Source organism: Parasteatoda tepidariorum, chromosome 6 (assembly GCF_043381705.1).
Source record: "Parasteatoda tepidariorum isolate YZ-2023 chromosome 6, CAS_Ptep_4.0, whole genome shotgun sequence".
Classification (NCBI taxonomy): domain Eukaryota; kingdom Metazoa; phylum Arthropoda; class Arachnida; order Araneae; family Theridiidae; genus Parasteatoda; species Parasteatoda tepidariorum.
This window is the reverse complement of record NC_092209.1, coordinates 18,385,409-18,408,977: the sequence shown is the minus strand read 5'-3', so window position 1 is coordinate 18,408,977 and position 23,569 is coordinate 18,385,409. Positions and strand designations below refer to the sequence as shown.

The 23,569-nt window shown below is 29.4% G+C and overlaps 1 protein-coding gene across 1 annotated transcript; it reads right to left on the bottom strand.

Annotated features, from left to right (window-relative positions):
* Positions 1 to 1,302: 1,302 nt before the first annotated feature.
* On the bottom strand, positions 1,303 to 16,659 carry LOC107455270 (KICSTOR complex protein ITFG2). The gene is made up of 13 exons (XM_016072778.3): positions 16,342 to 16,659; positions 14,837 to 14,932; positions 13,387 to 13,428; positions 13,061 to 13,126; positions 12,341 to 12,422; positions 12,099 to 12,178; positions 11,928 to 11,987; positions 9,044 to 9,165; positions 6,082 to 6,236; positions 5,893 to 5,981; positions 4,976 to 5,093; positions 3,261 to 3,437; positions 1,303 to 1,523 (listed from the first exon to the last, which is right to left on the bottom strand). Exons 1-13 carry the CDS (start codon positions 16,435 to 16,437, stop codon positions 1,426 to 1,428), a joined length of 1,281 nt encoding a protein of 426 aa, XP_015928264.1. The 5' UTR covers positions 16,438 to 16,659; the 3' UTR covers positions 1,303 to 1,425.
* Positions 16,660 to 23,569: the final 6,910 nt, after the last annotated feature.

The window sequence follows — 23,569 nt, the reverse complement described above, 5'->3', positions numbered from 1 at the left end:
ACAGACTTCTCAAATAGAATTTATGATTAAAAACCCGAATTTCTGCTTCGTTTTTAGATCTGAGCTAATCGCCACAAATGTGGCACTCAGCTCTATTAAATCTGTAATTCCATTCACGGAGATCAGGATTTTATCAGGTAGTCGTAGAACAACCCAACACCTTAGTAATTGAACTAAAGTTTGTGACAAAACATCTGTTTTCAATTCCTCTTAAACAGCTTCCTGAACACCATAAAATTCTTTTTTAATGGTCCCACATTGGCCTCTACAACAATGAAATTTATGTTCTTTTGGAACTTCAGTTGAACCTCATAGTTTAGTTGAAGGTTCATCAACTCTCGAACCGAGTTTCGGATAATCTCTCCAAAGCATCTTTGGGTATTATAGGCAGGCCCAGGGTGGTGCCCTTACCATCACGGCTGATAAATTCGTTCAGTCCACCATTACTAAGCTTGCAAGTGATCCCCTCAAAGACCTCACCTTCGTACAAGAGAAGGTCTTTCAGATGTGTGCCAACTGACACAGACTTTAGTCTTCATCTTGTATTACAGTTTTTGTAGATTTTTAGGCCCCCGCACTTGATCTAACCTGCAACTAGATCATGTGGAATAGTTCTTTTTTGTTGCATTTTTACAAGTACTTGATTTAAGGGCCGGGATGGCCTGGTTGGTAGGGCACTGGGCCCATGTCCAAGAGGTCGTGGGTTCGATCCCCGCTGGCCGAAGCCTCCCCGTGTAGAAATGGTGACTGATGCACGTCAAAATATGTCAAGTCATAAAGTCCTCCACGTTCCCATAACAAATCATACATCTGGGGGTACTGATCTAGGAGTTTCCTGGTCTTCTGGATTAGTTCAAAAGTACAAGGCTATGGAGTTGAACATTAGTAGTCATTAAACCCAAAATCGGCTATTTAACGACGGTTATAAAATATAAAAATAAAGTACCTGATTCTGGCGTGAAAATTTCAAATCTGAAATTAGCAGAATCATTTTCTCTTTTCTTTGCAAAGATAAAGGAAAATAACAGCAGAATCTTGATACTTAAGTAGTGAAATAGCCATTATACACATGAAGCAACTACAACCTACACATGCTAGGCATACTGAGAAATATTTTTAAGAAAACAATATGTTCATGCCTGCCAATCAAGAAAAAAGAAACAATCAGAAAGTGGCAACATTTTAAAATATACCATAAATAATAAATAATTACCAAATGCTTCTTTTCCGTACTGAAGTTAGGAAAATATTTACAGGATATAAATTTAAAATTGTTTGTGTTTAAAAACAAAAGAAAAACAGTTTTGATTAAAAAATATTTTTTAATTTCACAGAATAGTACAACTATGATGAACAAAATAGGTTATAAAAATAAATTATAGGTAAAATATCATATAATCTGTAAGTATTTAATTAAACTTAATATCAGCTTTCAATATCTTTTAATTCTTCTTCATTGTTTGAATTAGGAAAATCATAGAGGCAATATGAAAACAATGAACGAAGATGCCTTTTGTCTTCTCCTAGAACACAAATACATATTTTAAGAAAATTATTTTAAACAAAATCGTAAAATAAACATAAAAATATAGTGTGTGAAAACGGATTAATTAAGCACAGATCGGTGGTTCAAATTAATTAACAAAACACATTATTTTAAAACAAAACAAACTTTAATAGATTATGATATGAAGATACGAAGATAGTATTATAAGGGCTGACATTTCCCCTTCAACATTCATTTAATTAAATCAAAATTATAATGACACACAAAGAAAAATATGTAATTAAATTAATAGGAGAGCGCCATCTCGTCGCATTCCGCGACAGTGTGACTACTGTTTTGAATGGACACAAGATTGTAAAATTGTGCAAAATTTAAACTGTCCCTTAAATAAAAAAATTATTCAAAATAAGCGTGACTATTGATGCAATGCATTTTTAAAACAAGTTTAAGATTGAACTGGGTAAAGTTATACGGAATTCAAACTCCCCCTTAAATAAAAAATTTTAAAAAATTATTTAAAATAAGTGTGACTATAGATGTGATACATTTTTTAAACAAGTTAAGGATTGAGCTGGTTGAGTCTTTAGGTAATACAACTGATAAAGATAAATATTACAATATAACATTCACACTTTTTTTGTAGCAATTGTTGCAATATGATTTCTTTAAAGCTTTTTTTTCTTGTTGGTTATCATACCCATTTCAAAATCGAAAAGCTTATTAAATTACAGGTTCATTGAAAAAGAAATATAGGATCTTGCAACTTAACAAATAACACTAACTTTTTAATGCACGAAAATAATTTTGAAATGTAGTAAAAAATTTCGTTTTGCTTTTGTTAGTTCGAATCACAGTGAAACGATTTTACTGATATCAATCACCTAGAAGATAAATTCATACCTTGAACTGGAACTGTAACTTCAAAGAAGTTTTGAATAAAGACACGGAGCGATTGATTATGGCCCTAATACGAGTCAAGTTTCTCAGATTGACACAAATTGAAATTATTTACTTTTCTCAAAAACAGTTAAAAACCAATTCCAATAATTTTCAGAATACAATTTTGTAATCCTAGAATTCCTTTTTTGATGTCTTTGTAATGACTGTTGTACCTGACTCAATCCCAGAAATTTAAATACAATTCTTTCGATAATTGCAATTGCAGCATTTTTATAGAAAATAATAAGTGTCGCAAATAAATTAGTTTTCAGGATTAAAATTTGTAGTATCATTGAAAAAAAATCCACAGTAATAGTCTATATAGCTGATGCTTTAAATAAAATATTTTGTGCAATAAACAAAATTACTATTTGAGAAATAATTTAATTTAATTACTTTTTTCAATTTGTAGCAATCATTTTTCACAGTTTAATGATTTTTCATTTTATATGAATAATACTTAGTACATTATGGATTTTATACTTATGGAATAATAATGCTTAATAAGAAAAAAACACAAAAAATACTTTGATTTAAAAATATAACTCATCCAAGCAGCAATAAACTTCTCCAAGTAAAGCAAACAATCATTGCAAAAAAATTTGTAACATACATGCATACATATAGACACTAATCAATGAAAACATAAAATATTACTACATATACTGAAAATCATAAAATTTGGTAAGTTTCCTTGTAAAATAAAAAAAATCAGCTGAACACCATTAGAAATCAGATGATTAGATACATTCAGAGGCAACACTAGAAAATTATATAAGCATCCATAGCAATCTAAAAACATTGTTAAACTTACTGTTGATTGGAAACTGGGTGAGTAAATCTGAAGAATCAGGTTGTTTTTCCATAGTTTCAAGAAAATTACATATACTAAATGAAGGAAGTTGGATATCACTATATAAGAAAACTCTGTCACTAAATGTTGCATATACAATAGCTGGTACAGAAGAACCACTAGAAACAGAATATTTCCCTAAAAATAACAGATAGTTTAAGATATTTGAAAATAAAAAATACATTCATATGCTAATAGAATAGTCAATTTAAGAGCATTATGATTTTATCAAACAAATAACAGCAGATTTAAACTTTCTAAGTTTTTCTCCAGGGGTCTGTCTAGGTTTTACTGAGAGGTACTTATTTTGTGAAAATTTAGACATAATTTGTGAAAATTATATCTGTGAGAGGTACTTATTTGAAAAATCAACACAAAAATATGGATTTATCGCTTCTTACAGGATAGAAAAATAACATTTTAAAAATCTATATTTTGCAAAACTACTGCATTTCCTAAAGTTGAATTTGTGAAGGCACCACTTAACGGTAGTGCCTGGACAGACCCCTGTTCTCAAATGCTTGTTATCAGAAATATTAGGAGTTGTTGTTTCTAATGACCCTTGAACAAGCCATTCTCCCCAACCATTGGCCTTAGCCTTTTGCTTGACAAAAGAGCACCACAAGGCTGAAAATAAGTCTTAGCTGAGAACCCCACATATAGATGGCAGCCACTCATTTATGAGTCCACTTCCTCAATTTAGACATATATCTGAAGGGGAAGGAAATTTCATCCCGATCCCTGTACCCATGGTATTATTCAGAGACCAACCACAGGACTTTCGAATTCACAGATTATTCGAGCCCACGTATTGCATGTTCTCGGTGAGTCTTAGCGGAGTCCAGGATCAAAACCTGACCCCTCCGAATCAGATTCTGATTCTAACCACTGGGGTACCATGGCCTAAATATTAGGTGCAATTAATAGGTAAATATTAGGTACACTTAATAAGTAATGAGTAAGAGGCCATNTAAATTCTGCCTGGACAGACCCCTGCTCTCAAATGCTTATCAGAAATATTAGGAGTTGTTGTTTCTAATGACCCTTGAACAAGCCATTCTCCCCAACCATTGGCCTTAGTCAGGAAGGTGCGCCTTTTGCTTGACAAAAGAGCACCACAAGGCTGAAAATAAGTCTTAGCTGAGAACCCCACATATAGATGGCAGCCACTCATTTATGAGTCCACTTCCTCAATTTAGACATATATCTGAAGGGGAAGGAAATTTCATCCCGATCCCTGTACCCATGGTATTATTCAGAGACCAACCACAGGACTTTCGAATTCACAGATTATTCGAGCCCACGTATTGCATGCTCTCGGTGAGTCTTAGCGGAGTCCAGGATCAAAACCTGACCCCTCCGAATCAGATTCTGATTCTAACCACTGGGGTACCATGGCCTAAATATTAGGTGCAATTAATAGTTAAATATTAGGTACACTTAATAAGTAATGAGTAAGAGGCCATTATCTGAAATCAGGGTATTTTGAAAAAATATGGTGAGATTGAAACTTAGTAGCTAGTGTGATGAATTACAATTAAGTTTTCATACATATTTTTTGTATTTTTTTTAAATGTACATAAAAAAAACTTCAACAATTTTAAAGGCCGTAAATTTTTTTTTATGCATTGCCTCGTTTGAAATTAAATAAAAAAAATAATAAATTAAATAAAAACCTGAAGTGAATGCAGAAACTGGTTCATCAAATTGAAACCTTACAGATTGCTTCTCTTGGTTTACCATATAAGTTTGACCATCCCAAGCACATGCTATTACACCTTCTTCTCCATTACCCTATAATTACAATTAATTTATAAAATTAATACATCTCTAAAAACTGAAAAAATAATTCTAAGTATGTTTTTAAAAAACAAGATTAGCCAAATCTTAAAAAGAAAAGAATGCAATTTGGTAATTGCAAAGCTGTGGACATGGGAGTTCATGAAGAAAAAGGCTCGACAATTTCATGACCAATTCAACTCATGATTCAATTTCATTGCATGATGGTAGCAATGTGGTTAGAATTGCGCACTAGCTGCCATTACAACCCAGACAAATTGGTGTCTATTAATATGAAGTTGAGGTGGCCTTCAAGCTACCACCAGGGATAGAACCTTAGCCATTTACAATGATAGCTACATTCTGGTTGAAGCTATTAATCAGCTTTCCTTCGACGTTACATGCATAAAACCGAATGTGTTGAAATGAGCACAAAACTGGAAAAAAAATTTCATTGGCTCATAGCAGGATGATATTATACAAGTATCACGGACAGAGGAAATCCATCAATACAAAATACTTAGGTTTCAATAATATAGTTATTCATTTTCTTATTTAAATTTTAAACTTTAAATTAAATTTAATTAATATAGTTTGACACATTTAGTTATATTTTGTTATATAATCTGATTTAAAACACAGCTTAGAAAATTTTATATATTTTAATTGTACTCTCTATAGCTAGTTCCGGCTTCTCATATTTCATTCAGTTTCTTTAGTTGTTTTACAAAAAATGGTTTTTCCTGGAAGAATGCCCAATCCTGACTTACAAAACTCCTACAAGCTAAGATTTAATATTTTGATATTTACTTACAATAAGGTCTAGTTTTGTAATGGCAAAAAGCTGATGATCAACTTGAAAAGACCACAGAATTTCATCACCATCAACTAGCATTAATGTCCCTACAAAAGACAAATCAAACAGAAAAAAAAGACAGTAAATATATCTTATATACCATAGTTTCTCAATGAAAAAAACAAAGTGACAGCTATTGAACTTTACCATCTAAAGTTGCTACAGCAATTAAAGAATCTGTAGGCTTTCCATTTCGGACTCCACATATACCGCCTAAAATTTCAGATGAAATATTTGGATTTCGCATTCGACTAGAAGCAAGAGCATGATGCACAGGAGTCGTTAGTTTTAAGGAATCAGGACTAAAAATTAGAAAATAAAAATTTATTTTGAAATAATGTAATCAAACATAAATTAAAAAGAATAACAACGCCTAAGCAGTTTTAGAACGGCAGTCTACCCTTTGATCCCCATATATTCACCCTCTTTACCCTTTCTGTAAAAATAAGTCGTCATCCCTTAAAAACGTTTCTTTTTCATTTCATTTTTTAAAAAATTCATTGACTATTTAAATAACAATTATCCATTAGTAAAATTATATACATAGGTTTAATTCAAATTACTATTACAAATATTTACATTGTTAGGATTATTCTCAACTCGTTAAATTTTTATAAGTATCCCTTTCTTCTCATATTAATAAATTTTTAATGGTTCTAATTTTTAAAATTCTTTTTCAAATAAATAACTTTTTTTTAAAAAACATGGAGCTTTAATTGTCTATTTTCTCATAATTTTCAGTTTAAATTCAATTTCTTTCAAGTTGCTTATCAATTAATATTTTTTTCTGTTTACTTTTTTTGAAAAAAATGTATGCCCAGAGATTGCCGATTAGCATGCCTTTAATTATTTTTATAAACAAATTTTTCTCTTTTTCTGTTTATGAGAGAGAATTATTTTTTGAAATATACACATAAAATAGTATAAGACTGTAATTTAAAAATCGTTGAGAATCGAATCCATTTATTACATAGGATTACATATTTTAATAAATTTTTACAATGTAGAATGAGTGCCCTTTTCTGAGAGGCAGAGCCATGCTCTCTTCTATTCCTACGGAGAACTCTGTATATATCCATAAAAAATCATTTCAAAAAACTGCCAGCTCATTTTATTCCTAAAATTTTAAAAGTTTTTTTATATGCAGATTCTAAATAGATACGTAGTATAGCAGTGATATTACATTAGCACTGATCCTGAATATATATATATAGCAGGGGTTTCCAACTTACATGAGGCCAGGGGCTACAATTAAAAACACTAGTCACATGGCAGGCCACAACTTTATAAAAATTTTATGTAGGACTCTTTCATGTTTGAAGGAATATTAAATATTACTGTCAGATTTTTATCAAAGCTTTTTTAATATTAAAAAGCAAAATAACAAGCATTACAAATAATGCTTATTACATATAATTTTGAATCTTCTTTTAATCAGAAACTTTTTCAAACTTAACCAGAAACAAGATTGTTTTTTCCTTTAAATTTAATTCTGTGATAAATTAACAACAAAAAATTCTTGATAATCTGAAATTAATTTTTTTTTCTTTTCCGCTAATGCAATACTCAATTCAAGGTATTTAAATAAAACATGATATTCATTCCCTCTTTTATGCATTTTAAAATTTACAAATGAAAATAATTTTGTCCAAAATGAGTGGTTTCAAAAAGTTAAATAAGAGAACTTCTTCGAGAAAATTTCTGATACACACATGCTTAATTATATTTACAAAACACTTAGAAAAAGAAAAAAAAACTAAATAAAAAAGCGTAACATACACGATTATTATGTATTTGAATAAATATTTTCTTGGATGCAAAACCTGAGAAATAAATTTTTTTGCACCGTAGGTATGTTAAATTTCACAGAAACGAGGAAATTAGGTTTTTAATCAAATTTAATCAAGTATTTAATCAAAAAATGAAATAGTAAGAGTAATAATTGTAATAGAAGTAAGAGTACAAATTATAATAGTAGTAAGCAGTACATAGGCAGTTAAAGTAAAATAGGCAGTTAAAAAAACTTTACCGCTTAAATACTTGATAATGCAAAGTAATTTTAAATGCGAACTTTAGAATGCGTTTACATAAATGTGTTACATTACACATTTTGAGCTTTTGTAATCAGTTTTGATTTTGATTTTATGAGGCCTCTTATCTTTCAACTGAACTCAACCTTCAAAAGGGTACAGTGTAGAGGGAAGGGGAGTAATGAACATCTTTTTATTCATTGGCTTGTAACATTCACCAATAAATTGATAGTTGTTTCTTCTTCTACCTATCTTAAAACGATGTTAAACACAAGGTCCTCATTCAATCAGAATTGGAGAAAAAATAACATAGAATTTCAAAGGATTTTTTTTTTCTGAAAAAATTATAAATACATTTACTAATACATTCATAAAAATAATACACTTTAGAAATGTTGTTTAATATTTTACCTTTGTCTGTTTTTGTATTTTTGAAAAATATCTATGTTTCAGGTTCATTTATATTACAAGAACTTTTCAGCTTTATTAAAATTGATTTTCATTAGTTAAAACAAATATAAAGTAATTTTTTTACAAATCAAAACATTAACAAATGTACAACATAAAATTACTAATCCAAAGTTACTAAACTCATAAATGTATTGCTTTGATACTTTGAGGAAACAAAAAAGAAGATCTAAATGTTACATAGCCCTATTTTCCCCATCCTCATAAAACAAAGTATTTATTTTCCAAGTATTTTTTAAAGGCAACATGCTCTACCCTCAAAAGTGTTTCGTTAAGACTAAAAAATATCAACAAAACTAAAAATCAAAAAATGTAACTTAAAATGCGAAATGGTAAATACCTCTTAATTAGGTTAAACCTCTTAATCAGGTTTATGTGACTATTTTCCCATTTTAAAATTGATAACCAAAACAATTTATCAAATTTGTTAAGACTAAAAAACATCAAGAAAAACAAAAATCAAAAACATAATCTAAAAACCAAAATAGTGAAAGAAAAGGGCTCTTAATATACGCCTATTTTTCATTTCAAAATTGAAATTACACAAAATGTAATTAGGTTTAAAAAAATATATGTGCATCTGTAAAAATAAAAATTAAAAAAAAGCATACCCATTCTCATCAATTTCATCATTTTCAAGCAAACACTGGAAATGCATGTAAGTACCACCTGACTGTGCAACCAATATGAATGGACTTCCATTATTTGAGGGATTTAATGATATAGAGCCAATCTAATAACATTAAAAAAATCATACTGTTAAATTTCTATGTTTCTTATAAATAAACTGAAACTGGTAAGTCAAAGTTTATTGTTGTAGCTATTTGCTATTGTTATAATGTATGTATGGGTGCCACTCTAAAAAGAATTCAAGACTGGACTTATTTTTTGGCCAATTAACATGATCCACCGTTATTTACCACAATTTTCAGAAATTTATAGCTTACCGACTGAAAAATGTATCTTTCGATAATAATAGCACATACATCAAATCAATGATTTGATTTTTTTTCACTTCGTTCATTTAATTTTTTCACGGTAAACAAAATAAAAATAGTAGTTAACCTTTTAGATCTTTTTGTACCAATCACTGGATAATAAACCACTAATTTTTTCATGAAGCTATCCATATGTCTACTTTTTTTTATTTTGCTTAAATAAATATAAATATATATTTACTAATAAATAATTATTTACTTCTTGTCTCTATAAATTTAATTCAATAAAAAAAATAATCTTAACTTTGTTCAGCATTTCAAAATGTTAGAGAAAAATGAAAACTCAAACAGATTTAGATACAACAGTAGTATAAATTTTGTTTAACAAAGTAGGCACTGAAGTTCAGTCAATCTCATTATTTCATTGTGGTGCGGCGACATCATCACTAGATCACTTCACAATAATTATGAAAAATAACAATGTTTTCGTTAAAATATAATATTTGCATAAAATTAACTAAAAAAATAAATAGAAATTGTTGGTATAAAATCAACATTTTTAAGGAAAAAAAGAACATTTTAAATTAAAAGCAAATGGAAAAGAGATTAATTGATGAAATTTAGTCTCACTGCTTTTTTCTCAAGACTGATTTCTGTCCCCAGGACTGAATAATGGCACCCATGTGTATGTTAAAATGTAAGATTGCTTCTGTATTTTTTTTAATATTTTATATCCGTCAACCCAATTTTTTTGGGTTTATTACTACTGATGTTCAATTCGGTAGCCTAGTAATTTTGAACGAATTCAGAAGACAAGGAAACTCCTGGATCAGTACCCCCAGAGGTAGTGATTTTGTTATGGAAGCATGAAGGACTTTGCGACACGACAGATTTAACGTGCATCAGTCACCATTTACTACACTGGGAGCCTTCGGCCGGCGAGGATCGAACCCACGAACTCTTGAATATGGGCTCAGTGCCCTACCAACCAGGCTACCCCAACCTCAATGTAAGCTTGTTGTTAGTAAAGATAAACAAGCAGTGATATTTATAACAGCAAAAAAATGATAACAATAAATTCAAATCAACTTATATGTGGCCATTCACAAACGATGTCTCATTTGCAGGAGGGAAGTTTTGGGATTTTATTATGACAGTTTTTGCTAAGAAATGAAAAAGGTACCATGAAGATTGGCATCACACATGTTGGTTAAAATAAAAACAATTGTACTCAACAAATGAAATAACTTTATATTATATTTTCTTCATTTGAAGTTTACTTTAAAAGACTGTTATTAATTTTTAATTTTTTCCTGCTGATTTTAATTTGTATCATAAAAACTTATGCTGATTAAGATTTAAATTAGACCTTAATAAAAATGTTAAAATTAAAGAAATCTTTTAACACGTTAATACCCATGTTATTTTAACGAAAAAATAACACTGGTTCTTTTTTTATAAAATTTAAACTGTCTGAAAAAAAATAATGCAAATTCTGTTGGAAATTTCAAAATAATACTCTAACTTTTTTACTAATAACATTCTATTAAAATTGTATAATAATTATTTTATGATTGTATAATAATTTATGGGAAACTTTAAACTTATTTCACATTAAATTAGTAAACAAATAACCAGTATTATTGTTATCCTCACAATGTTCTTAAAATGTCTGTTCGAGCTTTCTAAGGAAGTTGTTTTGCAGTGGTACCCGGGAAACTGCAGTGTAGCTAGTAATGAGTTAGCCGACCATCTTGTCAAGCACCTAATCAAGAAAAAGATGATGAATCTCACTTTAAACCAATACACAGAGAAAAATTCTGGTAAGATCTGGTGGAATAATTTCAAAGATCTTCCTATGTGGCCGAGACGTAGGGCAGTTGCTGAGTTTCGACTGACTACCAGACAAGACTGCCTCCTCAAACATCTCCATCGAATTCATGTTGCTCAAGCCCCTTTCTGTACGCTCTGTGACCTTCAAGCGGAGATGGATGCAGACCACCTTCGTCTTCTGCCCGCCACTGGGGGACACCTCTTTGTGTGTCCGTTACTGGCGCGCAAGAGATTTATTGGGTTCATAGACTTTTCTTACCACGTTTATTTTTGTTTGTGTTCGTTTATTTTTATTGTTCCTCCCTTTGTGGTGAGTGGTCTCTTGTAACCTTCAACATTGGAAGCAAAAAAAAATTTTTTTTTAATTTAAAAAAGTGTTCTTAAAATGCTGAGTGAAATTTAAAAATAAAACAAGAAATATAATCTATAATTTAGTGCTCAGTTTCTGGACTACAAGTTGTATATATTTAGGTAATATAGAAAATCATGTGACATGGAAAGTAGAGGCACAGTCATGTATGACACTGTGAGCTAATAAGATTAATTAAACAGTTATTATCATTAAAACAAGGGTAATTTTTGAAAGAAATTTCATTGGAATCAATGATCTTGAAAGCATTATCCCTGTTTTCCTTTACAGAGTAGGGCATTGAAGATTTACTACAAAAAAAAGTAGCCAATATATTTGCCTTATTAAAATAATGATAAAAAAAAATCAAATTACTTGATCAGCTAATTCTAATTTATGCAGTCCAACTAATTTTCCTGATAAGTCATTCGGCCCCTATAAAAATATAGGAAAAATGAAATAAATATAGGTATGAAATATATGAAATATATATAAAAATTAATTAGATTCAATATAATTCAGAACAGCACTCGACAAATATCTTACCTGACCCAGTTTGACCCACCTGTATGTTCTTAATACATGATCAGTAAGTCCCAATATAAGTTCAAGTTCACCATCATTGTCTAGAAATATATAAAAAAAATATTTTTAAAATTATTATGTTTCATTGTTATTATTTTGATTTCATTATTAGTTTCTAGAATTTGGAAAGAAAATACATGAAAAATTCATTAACAAAAATTACGTAAACTTTAAAAGAAAATAAGAATAAATATGGTTATTACCAACATCAGTCAAAAGTGCAACTTTAGTATTAGCAGGCAGCTTTTGGGAATAAAAGGGTAACAAACTTCTCCTTTCTAGCTCCTAAAAAAATTGAAAATCTCATCACTAAGATAAACTATTCTGGAAAATTGTGGTTTTTTGTAGAGAAAATTTATATTATTCTCTGAGATGACAGTTCTTTCATTAAATAAACATAGGAGAAATAAATAATATTATACAATTCATAGTTTTCATCTATAGATAAAATCTCAGTTTTTTATATTGAAATCTTTGCCGGATTCTAAATTAAAGTTTTATTCTTTTTTTACTGCATTTAAGGAAGAAAGTTATAAAATATTTTTTTTTAATTTGAACAAAAACATATTTAAGAATACGGCAGTAATTTTTTATTATCATAGTTGCAAAATTGTTGACAAAAAATTTAGACTTAATAAATAATTATTGGAAAATAAAATTACAAAGAAATTTTCAACAAAACTTTTGCTAATAATATATAAAACTGCTATATTATAAAACACTAAATTAGCAAAGTTCGCTAATATTTCTAATCCATTAATACAAAACTTTTAATTACAAAAAGTTTTGAAAATAAAAAAAAATATATAAAATCTGTAAAAAAAATAAAATATATGGTATAAAATATGATGCAACAATAAAAAAATTATTATATAAAAAATAATCATTGTAGGGTGGTAAAATAACATTAAAAATGCACTTACATTATACTCATTTTTAATTTCAAACAATGTACAAAGTCCTTCACCGCTAATACAGATAGTAAAATTCTAAAATTTTTAAAAAAATCATGTCAGCATAAATTGAGTAACAAAAGAAACTATTATTAACAGCTACTTACAATATATATATAACCAATATTAAACATTTTTAATTTGAATGCTTTCAAAATTTTGACATCAAATATTATTAAATATTTCTATTAAATAATTATTAATAATATAATATTTAATAGAAATAGAAAAACAATTTTAAAAATAAAAAAGTATTTAAAGCTTACATAGTGAAAAACAAAAAAAAAGGTACTTACCTTCCCTATATTCAAAATATCACCTATAATAACGACCATAACCTATTAAAGAAATTAAAAAAAAATATGCATGGATAGTTTCATACAAAATCTATCTTTTTATTTACATAATTTAATTAATAAGAATGAATATAACATAATATAAACATATTGTGAAAATAATGAACACATAAAAACTTCATTGTTGAAGAAAAGGTTGTAACTGTAAAATGTATTATTTCGTTCAAGCAAGTCTTCAAAAAATATCGATTTTAATTTAAAGAAAAGTTTTAATACGTTGTGTTTCTACACACTGCAAACCAGAACATCGAAAATTCACAAAAGACCTCTGGAATTTTAACCTTTTCGAAAATTCATTAGTTATTAAAAGAAACAGCATGAAAATATAAATTATAGATTTGATATGTGAAGCTTACAATATACCAAAGACTACAAAGGCTTTTTCCACAAATTGCTTTAAATTTCGGTTACTTACATCAAAATAAACTTTGACATTGAATTCAGACACTATTCTAAAAAGAGGAGAACAATTTTTTTCAATTTAATGTTTTATCAATTAAAGAAATAAAATTACTATTCTTTGATGTTTGGGTATAGATTCGAATTTACCAAAAATATTTGCCAATTTGCATAAACATATTTGGTACTATGGTTTATCAATAAAATAAAGATAATATCAGTCATGCATATGCATGAAGACCAAACTAAATGAATTAATATTCATTTTAATCTTAAGTTCTTTTTTTAAAGAGAGAGAGAGAGATTAACAACAGTCAACATGTTTTTTTTCCTCGTAGTGTTTCAATATCATTATATCAGTAATAAGTTTTAAAACCAAAGCACCTCTGCATCTTGCTGTTAGCAACGGAAGGTAAAACTTGACAATTTTGAAATCAAAGGCATAATGGTGGCAATTAAGCCAAACAGACCTGTATAATACACACGAATGCATGAACGCAGTTTTCAGAAAATTTATCACCATTGCAATTTTTCTTTTATTATTATTAAAAAAGAACAAAAATCCTCCTCTTCTATTAAAGTTTATCTTTTTTAAATTCTCGAGGAGAAGAATCCACTTTTATGCCTCTTGCAATTTTAAAATCAAACATCGAGATTCAGATTCACACGATTTTAAAATAAAACATTGAGGTTTGTATCCATGAGCCAGTATTGTACACCAGCCACCATTCCTTCCCAGGCAAGCATGTAGGTATTAGTCTGATAGATGGGAGAGTTTTAAGTCACTGCCAGCTATGACAGCTCAGTGCCCTGATCATTGTGTCAATAATAAGTATCAAAGCAAATATATTAAGATTAATATTTTCTTCTTTAATTTTTAAAAACCAAATTATATCTTTTAAATTCAAAATACATAAATATACAAAACACTGTAGAATTTAATAAAATAATAAAATCAATATAAAATTTTAAAACTTAAAATAAAGCTTACCATCCCCAAATCATGAGCTTCAGCCCATGGAAACTTGTGCTCTTTTTTGAAAACAGCAAGATCTCCTTGTAAGTTACCTACTGCCAATTCACTATTCTATACAGAAAAAAAAAGCAATTCTAGAATTTGACCAAATAAAAAATAGTGTAATAGTTTTTTAAACAATGAATTAAGAATGCATATATATGTACATGTTAATACAGTAAAAGGCCAAATTTTCGTGGCCTTCATTCTATTTATTTATTTTACTCATACTTTTTTAGGGGATATTTCCTTATCGTCACCAGACACAGCAACAACAATCGCCAAGGCACCAAATTGATTTTAAACAGAAAAATTTTAAAAAGAAAACATGTTCCCTTTCTGTGATGTTTTTTTATTTCTTATTATATAGTTTTATGTGAGCCGCTGCCCAGAAGTTGCAAAGACTTGGCAATTATTCAGCCACAGATCACAACATGGAAATCTCCCCATTTTTTTATTATAATTTTTTATTATTATTGTCAAACTATTGTTCTGAAAGAAAAACTAGACTTGTGGATTAAAGCTTTTTAATTTAAGATACATTTATAAATTACAACAAAATCTACATTGCCTAAAAAAAGAAAATAGTTACCCACAAATAAAAACGTTAATAGGAAAAAAGATGCATGATGTTTTGAGCTCCAGAAACTATTGAAGGAAAAAAAGTTCAGCATTTACACTGCCCGACTCTTGCTTTGCTAAACACAACATCAAAAATTTTCTTTTATTATAATAAGTCTTTTTTAAAAATTGGAGTTTATAATTTGATATCTTTTTCAAAACAAAAATTAACTTGGACTTGTTTAATTTGTGCTCACTTCTGCTGGAAACTAAACATTTAGAAATTCATACTAAACAAAATAAATTTTGATTCCTCAGAATTTTTTCAAACAAAAAGTTATAAATTATCAAAACTTCTGCAAACATGAAAAATTTCCAGGCTTTTGCAACAATTCTAGGTTTCAGTAGAATTCCATATCAGCAACTGCCCCTAGAACGTCATTAAATTTCAAGAACAACCAGACAGAGATTAGCCAGAAGATTATTTTGTATCTGATATATATATATATATATATTAATTATAACAGGTACAAAAAACCTTTGGCACCTTGACAGTGGTTGTTGGAGCAAAAAGGCATGTAACTTTTCTACAAATAAAATAAGTAACATTAGGAGAAAAAGATTTGTAAATAGCCATGAACTAGAATATGATTCTAAAATTTGAAATGTACAAGAAAGCATATGGAGGCACTATAAACAAAACTAATACAAAAAAAAAATATTATATTTTACTATGTCTTAATGTTTCTTGGCATTCTTATTAAACAACTGCAGGGCAGTAGCAAACACAGAAAGTAGCGTTCTACCTTTTCAAATTTCATACTTAAAAAAAATTTATAAATAAATAAAATAAGAAGAGAAATAGTTTTTAATTTAAAAAAAAAAATTAAGTATTTCATTATAAATACTAGTAGACTTACAGTATCATTGTCAACGTCTCCCAGACAAACCGCATTTTTGGAGACATTTCCCTTAAATATAAATTCTAAACGAGATACAAAAGATACTGCACGCATTTTCAATACATTCAAATTTAATATTTCTCTTATAGAACTGGGCCAGTGAAAGGAACGGAACACAGATCATTCAAAATCTTGATAATTGCAAGTATCAATTTTATTATACTTTCGACATTTTAAAAAAATAACAAGCAAAAGTTAAAAAAGAAGCAAAACAAAATTTAGCTATCATTTTTTGCTTGCTTCTTGTTTGCTTTTGTTTTGATCAAAGCGTTTCTTACTACCAATTTCTGTTACAGACAAGGCCTCAATTGCTCCATTATAAATTGAATATAGATAGCGCTGCAAAATCTAGAGTTACTGAATACGTTTCTTGCACCTTCATTCGACGTCGCGGGAGAATGTGATTATGTTTCATGAAATTTATTCTTTCATGAGTCACATGCGTGTGAAAGGTCTTTCACTAATGGACCATAGGCAACGCAGAATTAATAATGGAAAATATGAACCAATCGTGAATTTAAATTGAAACTTAAAGACCAGATATCAATAATTCATCCAGATATTAATAGTCATGACTTATTTCATCAATAGAACGATCGACTCACAATTCAAATACCATACTTCTTGAAATCTCAGTCAGTCAATCTGGTGAGCACAGGATGTTTTGTATTCATGGACGCCAGGATAGGATGGGAGGTCACTGTGATAATTTTCAGTATTCGGCAAATTTCGCCTGTCCATTCAACATATTTCTCTTTCTTTTATTTAAGAAAAAACAAATAGAATGAGTTATTATGACCCCTTTATTTTACTTTTTTAAATAGCAATTATAAAAATATGCAAAAGTATCATTTCAGGTATACACATTCCACAATTCTTATATACTCCTCAATATATCTCATTTAATCAATTCTTCGTCAAAGAAAAGCCCATTTTTCAATCGTTTGTCATAGAGTCCCTATTTTTGAATAAAAGAGCCATTTTCATCTGAAGTTGAAAGAAAAGGAATACAGTTTGGTTAGTAACATAGGCGAATGTTACAAGAATGAAAAAAATTAAATACTAATTGTAATTACATATTAAAGAAACTTATTTTAATTACTAAATACATAAAAATATCCACGATTGAAAGACTGCTGAAATAACACACACACCTTTTAATTTGTGGAAGTATTATTTGATTATTCGCGATCGCAACACTCGAATACGCCATCTGGCGAGAGACCGGTTTCATGCCTTTAGCCCTTCTCCCTTCCCTCTCCTCCTCTTTTCAGTTGTATAGGAATGTACTACGATATTTTCACTTTTCTTAATATTTTTCCTTTTTATTTCATAAAAATATTTTTTAAAATTTCCATGATACTTTTCTTTAGAACTATGTTTAATGTAGTTTTCAGTTCCTTATAGTTTTTCAAGTTAAAAGATTTTAATCTATATGAAAATCAAGAGAGAAACTAACGTACTTCCTTCCTCTATGACTTTCCACACGCTAATGGGGAAAGCATGTGAAGTGTTGGCATAGGAAAAGAGTTCTGCTCTACGCCACCTGCAACCCATTTCGATCGCCAATCTTTATTGGAAAAAAAGTTTTTTGCGTGAAAATAAAAATTTCAGAAAATTTTCATGCATGAAAATTTTCAGAAAATTTTCACCGCGAATGTTTTTTACTGTCATAATTCATTATTATATTAAACAATAATTAGACAATAATATTTAAACAATGCGATATTTTGGTACAATGCGAGTCCTCAAGAGCAGTGAATCTGATATCAAAACGTAAATAAACCGCAATGCGGTTACTTTACGACGAAGCCGAATTCTTTTTTTGCGCAGCGGAATTCAGCTGAGTGGAAACTGTTAGTAAAAAATTATGGGTTTTTTTTTCTCAAACGCTCACTCTAAGTCTTTAAATGGGTAACACGTCTCACCTAGTTAAAGTTTCGAATTAGTTTTGAAGTAATTAAATAATATATACTGATGGTTTTTCCAATTTTTAGAAAGACCAATAGAAATATTAAAAAAAAGTAGCCGTTTTGTATTTTTTTTGAACTGGAAATAGAGAAAAATTGTTGCCCTGCTTTAAAAATTTTGAATTAGTTTCGGTACAAATAAATTTTAAAAATTTTGGTGTTTTTTTTTTTATACAATTCAGGAAGGTTAACAATAAATGCGTATTTTTTACTCCATTTAGACACAAGGAATGTTAAATTCTTTCATTCAAAATACATTCATTCAAAATCCATTCACTCATTAAAAAAAAAAATTTTTTTAATGAGGGAACTTGATACCCAGATATTTTATTTATATTCAGTATTCGTTGAGATTTGCCGTTCACCACATTATTTGTTATTAGATGCGTGGGATAGTAAAATATATATATATATATACTAGGAGGCTTCTCCCCCTGCTCGCTCCCGCTCGCCGTCCCCCGGAACTGCTTTCGCAGTTCATTTCGGATTGCTTCGCAATCCAATGCTCGCTTTGCTCGCTCATTGGATACGTTCTCGCTCATTGGATACGTTATACGTTTCGCTCATTGGATACGTTCTCATTGGATACGTTCTAAATTCTTAATACGTTAATTGGATACGTTCTTCGTTCGTTAGCTTTTGTATACTTTTTTGAATACTGAAGTTCCGAAAACTTTTCACTGTAGAAAATTCTAAACCTGTACATTTCAATATTAATTTGAAATTGCAAACAGTTCACATATTTTGTTTAATCACACTATTCTAAATTTCAGTTGTTGAGAAAAGTAACTGTTGTAAGTTTTGTTTTAAAGTCTTTCCCACCAGAGAACTAAAGCCATGTGTTGTAAAACAATAGGAAATAGTAGTCTGCCACTGAACGCCGGATGTAAAGCATCGGCTTCCATGAAGATATTTTTGTATTTTTAATTCTCTGAAGGGCGCCACCCCAATAATGTGGAATTTGTAAAACAAATGTATATATTTTTGATTGTTGATGAAGCCCATCATTTCGTGTTTTCATCAGTGTTCAGAAGCAGAACAATTATTAGTTTTTTATTTTATCACAAAAATTTAAAATGTATAAAAAACAAAGAAAAGAGTAAGAAAATGAGTATAGTCATAGAAAAAGTTAAAATTATAATATAGTATTTGTCAGTTAAAATAAAACTTTTTGTTTAAGTCATTGTTAACAATTCAAATTTATCCGAGGCAATTCTAAATCTTAATTTTGTTCAAAATGTCAGTAAAATTAAGGTAGTATTGTTAAGTTGAAACACAATACTTTTAGTTTTGATGTCAGCAATACAATTCAATTTTTCACAAAAACGATTGTTTCCATTATTAAATTCAGTGTCAACAATTCAAATTTTTCAGAAGCAACTCTTAACCTCTAAATATTATTTTTTTATGTACACATTTCTAAATGTCAGTATTCAACCACAAAACAACTTAAAGTCCTCAAATTTAGCATGAAGTTGTAAAATGTAATGAAAGAGGGTCATAGCAATAATGTTAGCAGAAGTAAAGTTAGTACTGTAAAAATATAAACAATATTTTTAATCAATGAGCCAAGCTCTTCAAGAAGCAGTTGTAGAAGTAGCGGGATAGAAGTTTTTTTATTTAAAACTTTTTATAGAATTTCTTTAAAAACACAATTGTTAATTTGGGCATTTGGCGATACAACACTTACAGAATTGAAGGATTTGTTANCATTTAGACACAAGGAATGTTAAATTCTTTCATTCAAAATACATTCATTCAAAATCCATTCACTCATTAAAAAAAAAAATTTTTTTAATGAGGGAACTTGATACCCAGATATTTTATTTATATTCAGTATTCGTTGAGATTTGCCGTTCACCACATTATTTGTTATTAGATGTGTGGGATAGTAAAAAAAAATATATATATATATTCATCTTATCTGTGAATTAAATTGTTTCTTTTTTTATTTTCATTTATCAAATGGTTCATTAATAGTTTTATTTATTGACTAGAATAATTAAGTATAAATTGTTAAATCAGTAATATACTGGTAGAAAAATTAACATTATGTGGAAATTAGCAACAAATAGTTTAAATTTTTTTTATTGAAACAAATGAATGACATCCTTTTATATACTTTATTTTACAAACATGGCTTTTTATTTTACTTTTTCGAATTTGACAAATAATAGTATTTTAAAAGATTTCAATAAATTTAGATTCAGTGTTAGCTGAATTAAATACCTCATTCTTCATTTCTTGAATTATAAATAAATGAGAGTGTTAAAGGTTCAATTGATTTCTACTCATAAAAAATATTTCAATATGGTTATAGCATATCTATTTCAATTGCTGTTAGTAAACTTCATTTTATTATAAATTAGTTATATACTTCTTCAGTGTTATTATATTAGACAAATCAGACTTACTTCTTTGCTGCCAATACTTACACTTTGTCAGGATGTTTTTTTCTAGTGGTAGTGAAATGAAAGTTGCAAACAACTATAAGCTAAAATTTCTTAAATTTTTCAGCCCCTAAAACCATATCAATGATTATCAGATAGGTTTTTATATGTTTAAATTAATTAAGTACTTAAGGTAATCAAGAACATTTTAAATCAAATTTATTTAATAAGGAAGAATAAGATTGATTGCTTACATTTGGCTCGATCAAGTTAGGGATTTTATTCAGCAAAATGGGAAAGTTCACGGTGTCCCTATTTGTATTGGTGAATCTTCTTGGCTATCGCGAATGATGGACGAGATTAAATGTGTTGCCAACCCTACGAAACTTGGATAACTTCATTAGGAGGAAAGTCAGAACTAATTTTAAGCTTATTGTTGTTGTAGTTTATTTACGTCGCACTAGAGCTGCACAATGGGCTACTGGCGACGGTCTGGGAAACATCCCAGATGATGATCCGAAGACAAGCCATCACAATTTTGATCCTCTGCAGAGGGGATGGCACCCCCGCTTCGGTAGCCCGACGACCTGCACGCGAAGTCGAGCACTTTACGGTAGAACAGTTTAACGAGGACCAATACCGCACACACTTGGTCCCTACGCAAACTGATCCAAGTGGTCATCCACCCGCACACTGACCACAGCCAGTGATGCTCGACTTCGGTGAATTTTAAGCTTATATAATAATTTATATGAATTCGCGATGGAATCCAACCCCATATATTTGCGCTTAGCTATGGTAAGACTACCATCCACATTAACTACCAAGTACACAACAATAAGCAGTACAGTATATCGAAAATTAATATGCTAAATCAGAGGTTCAAGTAATTATTTATCAGTGTTCTCCCTAAGTCCTCCTTTGATCCTTATAAATGCACCGTCTTTGTAAAAATAAGCAGCCATCGCTTAAACACACTGCCTTTTTATTTATATTCCATTTTTAAGAAAAAATAATTAACTGTTAAAGTACAAATTATCCACAAAAATTATCTGTGTTTATAGGTTTAATTCTGATTACTATTACAAATATTTACTTTGTTAGGATTGTTCTCAACTGGTGTCATTTTTATAAGCTTCTCTTTTTTTCAAGGAGTATATTAATAAATTTATTTTAAATTTTTAAATAAATACCTTTTTTTTAAGAAAAAGATACCTTTAAATGTTTATTTTCTAATTATTTTCACTTTAAAATTATAAAAAAATCTTTTAAGCTGTTTATCGAAAAATAAATGTTTTAGTTGGCTTTTTTTTTTTTTCAAAAAAAACAAAAACAATTTATGCACAAAGATTGTTTTTTAACATGCCTTTAATTATTATTCTTAATTATTATTTTAAATTTTTCTCTTATTTAGATAATGAGTAAAAATTACTTTCTGAAATATACATATAAAATAGTATAAGACAGTAACTTAAAAATTGTTGAGCATCTGAGCATCAAATTCAGTTAGTACATGACATTACACATTTTGAAAATTTTTTGTGTTGTTAAGTGAGTTCCCTTTCAAAACTCAAAGTGTCCTTTCGTGTGAGGGAGACCTCATATCTAACTCATTGCATGCAAACTCATATCTAAGTCATTGCATGCAAACTCATATCTAAGTCATTGCATGCAGTTTTATGAAAAATTTAGAATTTTTTTTCTACAATACCTATTTAAAAAAATTTCAATTGATATTTTGAAAATTTGACAATTTTCGTGTATTTACTTTCCTCTAAATATTTTATTTTAGAAAATGTTATTTATGCGTGAGAAGTGCTGGACAATGATTACTCCTCATGTTTCAAAAGAAAGGATTAAATATTGTAGGGTCAGTGCTCTTTATTCAAACCCCCGTGCAGCCGGTCATGTTAGCCATCTCAGATAAAGCAAATAGCCGGCTTCAAGGAGCAGGCCGGAGCCGTGTCCATCCCCAGGGACCGATCAAGACGAATTCAGGCCCAAGGTCCACCAAATTTTCTGGGCCCCTTACAAGATATTTTAAAATTAAATTACTGAAGAGTAGTCCTAACAAGAATCTATTGAACTGTATGATTCAAGAGGAACATTCTGAAAGCAGACAATTGAAGATTATTTTTCTAAGATAAATTTTACGTATCTATAAATTAAAGCTAAATATAAAACAACAAAACAATGTTATATCAAGATAAAAATAATTTGGCGGTCACAAATTCACTTGATATTGGATAGGGTTGCGTTGTTTTTTATTACTCTCATCTAGTGTGAGAGATAGGAGATACTAGATTAGTTGTGATGAGCACAGTTGTGGTGCTGCCCTCTCTGTGCGCACGAGAGAGTTGCGTGTTCCAGTATCTTAAGGTCACCGATTGAGGCTCTAAACTTATATTCTAATTTATAAAAGTTTGGATGGCAATGACGAAGTTCATTGCTGCTTCACAAAGGCATACGGAATTTATCAATGTTTAGTTTGCAGAACTCATTATTGTTGAATCACTTACTCTGCCATGAAACCCAAATAATAAGCCCCTAACTAAACAGTTTACCTCTATGGAGTCCCGCTGTGGACTGATCGGTAAGACACGGTTCCCAGCATATCACCGAAATCAACCATCACTGTGTGGGTGGGTGACTACTTTCGATCAGTCTGCGTAGGGACCAACCCTTACGAAAATTTAAGGTATATCTAAGGTTGATTTGAGGTATTTTTGAGGTATTAAGGTTGTTTTGAGGTATATTTAAGGTTGCAGAGAAAACAGCAATAAAAATTATACCTCGTAAAGGTTGTAATTAAGGTGTACGAGGTTG